The sequence below is a fragment of the Equus quagga genome, chromosome 4 (assembly GCF_021613505.1).
Source record: "Equus quagga isolate Etosha38 chromosome 4, UCLA_HA_Equagga_1.0, whole genome shotgun sequence".
In the NCBI taxonomy this organism is placed as follows: Eukaryota; Metazoa; Chordata; class Mammalia; order Perissodactyla; family Equidae; genus Equus; species Equus quagga.
The window spans coordinates 92,320,179-92,332,118 of NC_060270.1; the positions used below are offsets into that span (position 1 = coordinate 92,320,179).

General features: G+C 40.0%; 1 protein-coding gene across 5 annotated transcripts in view; it reads left to right on the top strand.

The window, feature by feature from the left end:
- Nucleotides 1-11,310, top strand: part of LYPD6 (LY6/PLAUR domain containing 6) — a 128,396-nt gene extending 117,086 nt beyond the window's left edge. For 3 of the 5 annotated variants that reach the window (XM_046657677.1, XM_046657679.1, XM_046657676.1), the window contains 2 exons: nucleotides 6,046-6,176; nucleotides 8,140-11,310. In XM_046657677.1, the coding sequence (XP_046513633.1) occupies nucleotides 6,046-6,176; nucleotides 8,140-8,307 (299 nt within the window). In that variant the 3' untranslated portion in view covers nucleotides 8,308-11,310. Of the gene's footprint in view, nucleotides 1-6,045; nucleotides 6,273-8,139 lie in introns of all 5 variants that reach the window. The other 2 variants (XR_006888108.1, XM_046657680.1) reach the window with 2 other exon arrangements.
- Nucleotides 11,311-11,940: the final 630 nt, after the last annotated feature.

An 11,940-nucleotide genomic window follows, 5' to 3' on the forward strand; every position in this document is an offset into this window, starting at 1 on the left:
AAAGTGGGAGGAATCAATCTCTCTTTCAAGATTTATGCTACGGCTACAGGAATCAAGACTGGTATTGGCAAAGAGAGAGAAACATAAATCAGTGGCGCAAAATAGAGAACTCAGAAAGAGACACTCAAAAATATGCCAAATTTAATTTTGGCAAGGACGCAAATGCAATCCAATGGAGGACAGATGGCCTTTTCAACAAATCGTGCTAGAGTAATTGGATGTCCATGGGTAAGAAATGAACCTCGGCCTAAGTCTTACACCTTTGTCAAAAGTTAACTTGAAATGAATCACAGACTTCAATGTTAAATATAAAACTATATAAGATTTAGGAAAAAAACACTGGAGGAAATCTTTGGGATCTAGGGCTAAGCAAAGATTTCTTAGACTTGATAGAAAAAGCATGATCCATAAAAGGAAAACCGATAAATTGGACTTCATCAAAATTAAACACTTTTGTGCTGCATAAGACCTTGTTGAAAGAATGAAAAGGCAAACTACAAACTGAGAAAGAATGTTTGCAAATCACATATCTGACAAAGGCCTAGTATCTAAAATGTATAAAAAGATTTCTCAAAACTCAACATTTAAAAAAACAAAGTAATTAGGAAAAGGGCAAAAAAAAAAAAAAATGAGTCTTCACCAAAGAAGATAAATTGATGGCAAATAAGCATATGAAAAGATATTCAACATCATTACCTATTAGAAAAATGCAAATTAAAAACACGAGATGTCACTATACATCTGTCAGAATGACTAAAATAAAAAATATAGCAACACCAGCAAATGTTGGTAAGAATTAGGAGAACCTAGATTACTCATACATTGCTGATGGGAGTGTAAAATGATACAGCCACTCTGGAAAACAGTATGGCAGTTTCTTAAAGAACTAAACATGCCACTACTACACAACCCAGTAATTCCAATTCTGAGCATTTATCCCAGAGAAATGAAAACTTATGTTTACACAAAAACCTCTATACAAATGTTGATAGCAACTTTATTAATAATATTTCCAACCTAGATATCCTTTCAATGGGTGAATGATTAAACCAACTTTGGTACATGCATACCATGGAATACTCCTCAGCAAGAAAAATTTACAAACTGTTGATACACATAACAACCTGGATAACTCAAGTGAATTAGGCTGAGTGAAAATACGCAATCCCAAAAGTTTATGTATTGTATGGTTCTATTTCCATAACATCCTTGATATAACAAAGTTATAGAAATGGTGCACAGATTAGTGGCTACCTCAAGGGTTAAGGAGGGAGTGGAGGCAGGAAAGAGGGGGATGTGAGTATAAAATGTCAGTATCCTGATTGTGATATTGTACTGTAGTTTTACAATATGTTGCCATTTGGGGAAGTTGGGTAAAAGGTACATGGGATTTTTCTGTATTATTTCTTACAAATGCATGTGTATCTATAATTATCTCAAAATAAAAAGTTTAATTAAAAAACAAACAAAATCAGCCAGTAAAAAATATATGCCAATTGTGCCAAGGTTGAGAAACCCTTATCTGGAAGAAAAATCAAATAAGAAAGCTAAGAAAGGCTGTCAACCTGGTTGGGAGGCAAATCAAAGAAGATATCATGGAATTCATCATATTTGGATTGAGCCTTGAAGAACATCAAGTTTCTAGGAGCAGAAGATAGGAAAAAATCTTGTGTTGTAAAGAATGGTCAGAAGTTGTGGCATGGTGGCTCAAGGTATCTAGTAGGCATTGACGAGGTAGTCTGGGACCTAGATCAACGAGAACCTTCAATAATAACTGCTGAGTTTCAAATGCCAAGCTCTGAGTTATAAATGTAATTGTTGCTTCTACCAGGGAAGCACTGTTGTTCCCATACTCTTGACAAACAGCTTCCGGGGCAAAGAGAAAACAACAGATCATCTACTGGCCATTCTGGTAGGCCAAATAAACCTAGCAGTGTGGAGTCAGGGCTCCTTGACAGCTCGGTGGTCTTCATGCTTTCATAGGCAGTGAGTGAGTGGCATGATCTGACCTTGGTTTCAGTCATCTATCTGGTGGTTGTTGGTTGTTGGCACCTGCATTAGAAAGGAGAGAGGTCAGAGACAAAGAACACAAGAAGTGATGACAAAGTGCACAGGTCCTGCACTGAGGAAATGGAAAATGGAGCAGAAAATATTAGATGGATAATGGAGACATTTCAGAGGACTTGGAGACACTCACCTTGAGAAGAGAAGTCTCAGCCGATTCTGAAGTTTCTAGTCCAAGATGGAGGTGCCACATCTCAGATGTCCCTTCCTGAGATAGAAACACAGGAAGATAAACAGGTAAGATGGGGAGGAAGGTAATGTGATTGGTTTGAGACACATGAGGTGTCCTCGAGGTCCTGCTGGCAATGTCCAGGAGACTTCTCAGTTGGAAATTTGGTTTTATAGCTCAAGAGTGAGAATCAGACTGAAGATGTTTCAGTGGAGATTGGATGAGGTGACTTGAGTGAGAAGAGGTTCAAGAACAGAACATGGGGGAATATCTACCTTCAGGTTAGGGAAAGTTTTGGAAGAGAAGAGATCAGAGATGCAGAAAATGAAACTCTGAAGTCCAGGGAGGAGAATCCCACAGAGAAGATTATATATAGTAGATCCCAAAGCTGCAAAGAAATCCTTCGGGATCAGATATGGCAGAAGGGCATTGATTCGACACTTAGAAGACCTGGAAGGAGCTTAACAGGATGTGAAGGGCTGAGTGCACAGTAGGGAATCAGGCAGGGCGTGTGCTGGCAGATGCCACTAGCCTTTTATTTTTCAATATAATTTGTAATATTATGATTAAACTTATTTTCCTCCCATTAACTTTCTTGCACATGTTGAATTGAATACATACATATGTATGTATACATACATACATTATACGTATAGTTTGTAAAGGAACTAGAACTAATGGAGCCACAGAGAATAACTGAGTGTTGAGAAAGCCTTTTTTTAAAGAGTTAGTCATTTTTAATTCAAATCATTTTGTGTATGTTTTGTTTAAATACAGTTTCTGTTATTGGAAACTGAATATTGGTGGGTAAATGGAAATTAAAAGCTTTGAATCTTTTCTTGATTTCAGAACTAAGTTATGGTATTTCCGTGTGTGTGTGTCTGTGAATCTCATGAAAATTATATTTTGTGTTATCCAATAGTTGATTAAACGCTCTTACCCAGTTCTGATTTTAGCTGAATGCCTGTGAATCTCACAGTAAAAGAGTTTTGTTTCACAACCTCTGGGAATACCATGCAGTTGCAGAATATGAGATTTTAGAGGCTGAAACTAACCTGGTAGAAATTCAAATCCATCTTTTATCTTTTAGATAAAAGCCTTTGAAATCCTTTTAGTGTGAAGTTATCAGCAGGCTTGATTCTCATATAACCTCATTACTAACCCAAGGATTATTCAAAATGCATGGAGAGCAAGGCTCTGTCGCTGAACCTCGGTTTTTGTCAATTCTGCAGTCCAGTGATAAGCCACATGTGTCCACCTAGTTCTGCTTGGGAAGTCCAAGATTTGGGTGCCTGCTTGCCCCCATCCCCTTGGAGATCACAATACAAACTCAAAGCTGTCTTAAGTTGTGCGCTAAAGAAACCTGTTCAACTTTGAGCATTTCCAAAACTTATTTAAACACAGAACCTTTGTCCACATTAACATTTCATAACTCACATGAGAATTTTGTAAGATGAGAGGTGGAATGGATACTTTTAAGGGATTTCTGCTTCAGATCTAAGGTCTCTACTGCTGGAAGTAATGGGTATTCTCAATATATCTTTGTTTTATGGATTGTACTTGGTTGAAGTATAAGAAAAATTCTTATTCAGCCTCATCACTGATTGCCTTTCTCCCCCTAGAATGGCAAGAATTGGCTTATTAGGTACTGGGCTCATAGTTATTTTCCTGAAAAAAAAGATTTATATTTGTCTCTACTTTCATTCTATGGAATAGCTTCCAATTAACAAATTAAAAAAGTTTGATATGGACATAAAAGTATGAATAAAAAGTAGTTGTATCAAAGTTCAGCAATTATTTTAAGGCTTACTTAAAACAAGAGAATTCAATACTTGGGGGACAAACCTAATTTCCAAAACTGAAACCATGTAATGATTTACTTATTCCATAAATGTGTGATCTTATCTGCTCAGATTTACATTTGGAGCAATAAAGCCTCGGGCAGCTGCTCCTGGTTGTCTGCAGGAAGAGGAGACAGGATATAAGGACATTCCTGTTTTTATTGCTTTCTTGAGCATCTCAAGTTGGGATGGGGGTGGGAACGGCGCACCTCTCATGGCCATAAACTTCCGAGTCTGATAGTAAAGAAGCAAACCAGTTCTCTCCAGAAGACGTGGCACATCTCTCCGGGCACTGACCTCCATTTGTTAAAACCTGCCAAAGGCTTAAAAATATAAAGAAATCAGAGGAGAGCTACCACCTCCTCTTCATCAGAAAAACAGTCCCTCCAATTTTAAAATATTTTAGAGCTTTGGGAGAATCATTGCCGGGTGCAAAACTTTCAACTTTTCTTGTGAGCTCATAGGGTGACGTTACTTACCCTTCTCCCAAAGAGCTCTCTAGGATCCTGAGCAAGCTAGGGACTGCCTTATTCTGGTCCCAATGACAAAATTCTGGTTGAGGTGCAGTGTGGAGACAGCATTTGGGGGAGGACATTGATGCAGACTCAGTCCAGGTACACCCACCAGTAGTGCCGCCATTGGGAAAGTCCCTGCCCTTAGCAAGACTGTCAGAGGCCACTCGGGTTCCTGACAAGTCAGGGTGTCTAGGAAGATTATTAAAATGCCGGAATTTTCATGATTCCCAAGATGTGTCACTGTGGTCTATATTAGCTCAGTCTCAGGGTCTAAAATTCTCAAGCTTTTTTTCTTTGGACATTAGTATTTTGGCTCAATGCTGTCAAAATTATGACAGAATCTGATGAGGAGTAACTTTTATTGCCTAATAAATAATATCATAGAAGGTCATAATTCCATATTAGCCACTAAATATCCAGAATGTATAAAGCATGCAAAGTTGAGTCTAAGATATGGATGAAAAACAGCTCAGTGACATTTCTTAAGAATTATTCATTTTCTTTTTCAATCTGAAAGTGGAGCAGGAACGTTCTCCTAAATCCCAGGCTTAGAAAGCTGAACACCACCTAGAGGCCTTAAAGAATTACACTGACAAAGCCATTTTTCTTTAGTCTTTAAATTACAAATTTAAAAAAAATTCTCTGTGGAATTTTGTAGTAAATCTCAAGTTTTCAGACTTCTAAGACTTAGAGGGACCCTAGAAACTCACATCCTGGTCTTCATGTGCCATCCTAGAAAGACCCTGAAATTATGCTCAGGAGAGATGATGCGCCTTAATTTTGGAACACCTTCATTGTTGGGTTAGCTTTCTTCTGTAATGAATTCTTGGATCCAGCTATGCTCATTGACAAGAAGTTCTTTCTTTTGGATAAAGTCATTTTCTCCAGATAAAATGAATCTATTTTTAATTCTTCTGGCCTTACTTGGGAATAGCTGTTTCCAAAACACACACACACACACACACACACACACACACACACACACATCCCAGCCTCTACTATAGTCTTTTATCTCCTTGAAAATCATTGTTACCTGCCTAACTTCTTTTCTTTTAACCCTGTGTTCTTTGTACTTTTTCACCTCCTCATCTTCCTGAAAATTGCTATGACTCTCACCTACTAAATTATCCCTCCAAACCTCTCCTTCCGTAAAAATAAAAATCAATACAGTGGCAAAATTTGTTGAAAGGCAAAGAGTGATACCACTGTATCTTGATTTATGGGGATTAGGACAGGCAGAGAGGCCACTGTTCTTCAGAAGGCCCTCCTCCTACCAGGGTGAAGTGGATCTCTCCAAGGATATCTCTGGGATTGGACACGAACTCAACCCAGTGTACATCCCATGTGCTGTTTGATCTTTTCAGGACAGTGGTGTTGACAATCCTGTCATTTCCCTTTCAGGCAGGTTGGGCTAACATTTCCCATCTCCATTAAAATGTATTTTATCTGTTGACAGAGACCAGATACTGCTACACTCAGCACACAATGGAAGTCACAGGAAACAGCATCTCTGTCACCAAACGCTGCGTTCCTCTGGAAGATTGCTTGTCCACTGGCTGCAGAGACTCTGAGCGTGAAGGCCACAAGGTCTGGGCAACAAAGCAAGTGACCGGTACAACATAGTCAGCCTTCCTCCGCTCCAGACGCCTGCCAGTGTTCATGAGCAAATTCTTACTCCCCCATGTAGGCTGGCTTTTGTCTGTCTTTGTACCATTATGAGAAGATGCTTCCTTTCCTGTTTGCTCTAAAAGAATAAAAATTTATAAGAGGGCATAGGACAACCAGTATAAGTTATGTAAACACAACACCAAGAGGGTATTGAAAATTATTGTAAGCCCTTTCCTCACTCAGAAGAAAGTAATAGAGCTACCAGAAGGAAGAGGAGCAAGGGATCAATGGTAAAGCATTGCAGATGTACCAACAAGTCATTCATCTGGGAATGGCCACGGCAATTTAGCTTTGATAACTGTCTATAAAGTGAGGCTTGTGTCTTTATTGGGATGCTGATTAGGGGAAGGTATCCCTTGGCTACTGAATCATTTGAGTAGGTGATGAGAGAACCATCTCCTTGTGGGTTTGCTTCCCTTAAACTCCATCTGGTGCCTGTATAGAAGCACTCAGTGTGAAAGGAACTTCGAGGGCAGCCTCAAAGGAGAATAGAAAGAAGCAGAGAGTGGTGGTCTGACTCGTGCTTGGAGTGGGGAATGCGCTGACTCTCCTGCTGGTTGTGCAGAGCTGGCTGTACATATGATCTTGTACATCAGGCCTTGGTCTTTACTTGGAATCTGCCTGCGTCTCCCCATCAGGCTGCCTTCCTGGTGGTTGGGAGCAACTCCCATTCTCAGTACCCTGGAATGGCACTGTTAGTACGGGCTTCTTTCTCTTAAGAAGACACCCAATTTTCAAGCAACTTGTCAAATACATTAAGAATTACATTTTAAAATATAATCTGCCTACTTGTTCCTGGCTTGAAATATTAAAAGAAAACCCAAGGGCTTTACCAACCTGCCCCCGTGCCACCCCCACACCCCCCCCCCCCCCCCCCCCCCCCCCCCCAAGTTAGGCTTGGCTCTCAGGCATTATTGTGGCTACCTTACCAAGGAGGAAGTTATAGATCAAAGAAGTGACATCATGTGCTCAGGTCACACAGCTGGTAAGTGACAGAGACAGAATTCAAACTCACTTCTGACCTTGTTTTTCTCTCCTCAACATTATGATGTCTTCCTAACCTGTGTCAACTGCGATCAGACTCAGATCTCTGTAGGATAATGACTATAGGATACGAACCATTATAAAGCTCTTCAAACATTACTGTGCAAATGAATCACTTGGGGATCTTGTTAAAATGCAGACTCTAATTCACTAAGTTTGGGGCCAGCTTTGAGATCCTGCATTTCTAATAAGCTCCCAGATGATGCTGAAGCTGCTGATCTGTACTTCCTGTAGCCATGGCCTAAAATAATATCTGTCAGTAATCCTTTGGTTTTCTTTCCTTCTTATGATCCATGAATAAAGTGGTATAAAGCAAGAGTAATTGCATTAATGAAAACCCTTCAAACTTTAACTCGTCAATAAGAATGGAGATAATTATGCAGATAGTTCTAATGATAGTAAATATTGAAGTTTAAGTTGGGTTGTTGCCACTTGACTTTCACTGTGAAAAGTTGGCAAGTGAAAGGTTATCCTCTTAAAAGCTTCCTCAAATAGTTGGAAAGAGCCTCTTTGAGAAAGGTAGGGTATTATAATCCCCATGTCACAGATGGAATAGCTGAGACCTAGAAAGGTTGGAAAACTGTGTATTAACCACATGGTGGGATGTCAAAAACAGAACCCATGTCCCTTGAATCTTAGTCCAGGGTGTTTCATTTTGACCACATTGTTTCCAGGTGAAATTTCATCCCACCCCATTAAATGCAGGGTTGGTGTCTGTTGTAGGACAGGTAATTTTCATTTGAGTCTTGCTGTGAGGGAGACAGTTCCTTCAGAAATTCCTGCCTCCTTCTAAGACCTGCCAGCTGCTCATCACCTTTTTGTTCTTCCTTTCTTTCAGGTCTGCACTTCCTGTTGTGAAGGAAATATCTGTAACTTGCCGCTTCCCCGAAATGAAACTGACGCCACATTTGCCACAACGTCACCCATAAATCAGACAAACGGACACCCACACTGCATGTCAGTGATAGTGTCCTGCTTGTGGGTGTGGTTGGGACTCACATTATAGCAGCTCAAAGGCGTCATGTATAGTAGCAATCCCTGGGGATCTCAATGGTCCATAGTCATGCATGAGTCGTTGGCCTGACAATAGTTACACACGTGAAACCACAATACTCACAGATGTCTTCACGGCCAAGCATTTCCACTTGTCATGAGGAACAAGCATTGCTTCAGTGTAGTCATTTCAAGTTCAAGACCTCATCAAAGCCAGCCTGCCCCCAAACAAACCCTGCGTTCTATACCACAAACCTTTGTATTCACACTGGGAAATAGTTCTGCATTTATTGAGCTCTGGGGCTCTTAATCTGGAATATGTGTGTGAGCTACAGGAGGTCCTGGGACCCTCTGAGATGTTAGGCAATATGTTATATGGACATGCGTAGATGTGTGTTTTTCAGGAGAAAGGTAAAGGACCACTGGTTTAAATATAATTATGAATTCATTTATAGCTTTAGAATTTTAAGACTTTAATTCAAAAATGAATGGACTATTTCCGGTGAGATTCTGAATGAGTCTTGAAAAAGTAGTAAGCAATTGTCCAATTTAATTTTCCCAACATTTTTCTTGCAGTAGTGGGAATCATATTCCCTCTGCTCTGTGTGGGAGACAAAAAGGCAATACATACAAGTTTGTTGTATGGGGAGAGCGGTGGATGAAGAAGGGTTTTTCCCAACTTAACGGAACTAGCATCTATAAACTAGCTATATCTCTTCATATAACTGGTGAGATTGGCCTTGATTTGGCACCTAATTGTGCTTCGTGAGATCCTGGATTTTACCTGCACCAATGGGTATCCAAAGAGTCCCAAAGCGGGCTGGGGTTGTTCTCTTCAGTCATGGGGTTCTGTTCAGGCATAACTAATCTTGAGAGAGATTGGATTTCAGAATGAGAGGAAAGAGATGTGTGCAGGTTGATCCTAGTTCATGGTGAGGGCCCAGTAAGTAGCTTAGCTAGATCATCTTCCATCTGCACTTCATACTGCCAAAGAGCCCTCCATTCCTCCTCTTTCAAATCCCCAGTGACTTTAGGGGGAAGATTCAGCATTAAGCTGATAGGGAAAGAAGACATAATATCCTAGGATGAGCAGTAAGTGGACCAGTGGAGTGATGGTGAGACTAGTAAGGAGACCCAATGGGAAGTTTTTATTCTTTTAAATGATTGCTTTTCAAGTAGATAGTAAAATTTTCACCATCCTTCCTATATTTTGGGCACCCCAAGTTACGTTTTTTTCTTCTTCCTTGTAAATCATTTATACAATATTTATTTTTGTATGGCATAAACTAAAATATATTGTAAAAAATTCTTTATTCTGACAAAACGATCAAATTAGAATACTTATTTTTCAACAGTGGTAGAGATTGTAATATATGGTTGTTGAAAGTTATCTATAATACTTGCACCAGTGTTGAAAAAAGTTAACTTATGTTGTGAGCAAGAGTAAGGTGTTGGCCTCAAGGTTTTTGCCCATGGTTTCCCCGTGGTGTTGTCTCAGAAGCTTTCAGGTGGTGACCGTCACTACTATGAGTTTCTCTGTAGGGTTATGGGGCATATTTGCATGAAATTTGGTAGAGCCATTGCTCATAAAGTGGAGAGTGTTGTCAGGGTCCATCTACCCTACCCAGGAATATGTCTCTGGCTCATAAAATGAGACCCCCTCAGGGACCAAATATGAACTGACAGTGGTAACTCTGCTGCGGAATAATCTAAATTGCATCAAATGGCCTTAAATCAGAGTTTTGTAGGCTTGTCAATATGTTGCTTATAATTGGAGTGGGGGAAGGAGGGAGAGAGAAAGCAAGACATTTATTAAGCACCTCTTATGTGCCAGGCACTATGCTAAGCACTTTACATAAGTTTGGTCATATAATCCCTGCAAGCCCCCTGAAAGGAGTATTACTAGTATTTACACTTTACAGATGAAGGTACTGAGGCTCTAAGGAGCTCAATAACATGAAGCCTTTTCCTTCCGATTTCGGTTATATTGGGTGAGGTGGGATTAAAGAGGAAGGGAAGGTGGAATTACCACCCCTAGGAAAACTTCCAAGCCTGACCAAGAAATTTGTCCATCTTATCACGTGGAGTTTGTCTGGTCCTGCCTCTGCAGGATGCCATTTGCATGTGTCCCCAGATGGTGTTTTTCTTTGGGGGGTGGAGGTATGGCTTCCTCATTCATTCCTCTTGCTAAAAGAGGAGACAGGTTAATCCTACATCTAAAGATGCTATAAAGACAATGAAAATTTGATGTTGTACATATCTACAAGTACCATTTTTTGCATGGTCACTCTCCACTGACACCTTCCAAGTACTGCATGCGATTTGAGTAAGAGAAAAAGTCCAAATGTTGGTTCTTAACGAAAAAGCGACTACTCCAAAGCCTCCCTGGCTGGTGTGCAGGGACCAGGTCTACAATTGTGCGAACTCATCTGCCACCCAGGGAGTCACTGCACATTCCACACGGATGTGGCTATGTGCACCCTGTGTGCCTGTCAGAATGACTAGTATTTCATTCTCTTGAAAGAAAATGGTTTGTTCGCCATCCACAGCCTGACGGAGCCAAGGAAGGGCCATTCAGGTGGAAGGCCCAGGACTGGTCATCCATCTGACTTTTCCACCACATTAAACTTTGCATTACATCCCACCACTAGTGACGCGGCCTGAAGTGCAAAGAGCCGCGATATGTATATTAACCTATGTGCCACTTATTTATTTTTAGACTCCTCACGGTGTTCATGTCAATATGGGATTAATGCCTAAATTGTGTAAATATTGTACATTTTGTAAATCAATGAATAAAAGTTTTAAGTGTATCTTACCAGGCTCCTCCCTGCAAATGCACATGTCAATCAATGATTAAGGCACCCAGTTAGCTTCAGGGCGCTTAGCGTCCCAGGGAACTTCCTTCCAGGAGTTCACTTTCTGGTGGTACAGACAAGAAATACGTGCATGAAAAGATATAAGACAGTTCACCCATGCCAAATGATTCATAGAGACAGTAAGTCCTGCAGAAAATCAAGGAAGGAAAGATTACCAGACTTTTCAACCAGTTATGCGGTTTCCCTAGAACATTTTCTTTGTTAAATCAGGAAACAAAAAGATGATGTGGGTGTGTGTATCTGTATATCCAAATACTACCGCATCGGTTCTTTATTTTTATATTTTATTCTCTTCTTGGGGTGAATTATGTTAGTGATGATACAATAGGAAGCATTTTCCCTTGGTGGTTTCTTCTGCAATAGGCAACAAATATTTGAGTAGTATAAATGTCATTTTCATCTACGCAATGAATTTATTGTATTCTTCTTAGTAAAATGATAGACATTGAAAGTGACCTTGAAAATCCTCCAGCTTGTTTGTGATTCATAGTTATTTAATGCCCTATATTTTGAAATTCTCAGGGAAATACATGTTTTCTCCAAAGTTAGAGGTTTTCTTTAGGATCTGGATCAGTGACATGGTTGGTCCTCATTAAAGTGTTGTACCATAGATGAAGATAGCTCTTATCACTAACCTCTATGAATAGCTCTGTGAGTTTCACACTTAATGTAAACGGCACTGTGAGTAGACTGTGCTTTTAGAAAACCTGATTTTGAAAACACAGACTTACACAGTGACCCAATTTTGGGGGTTATAAAGGATCCTT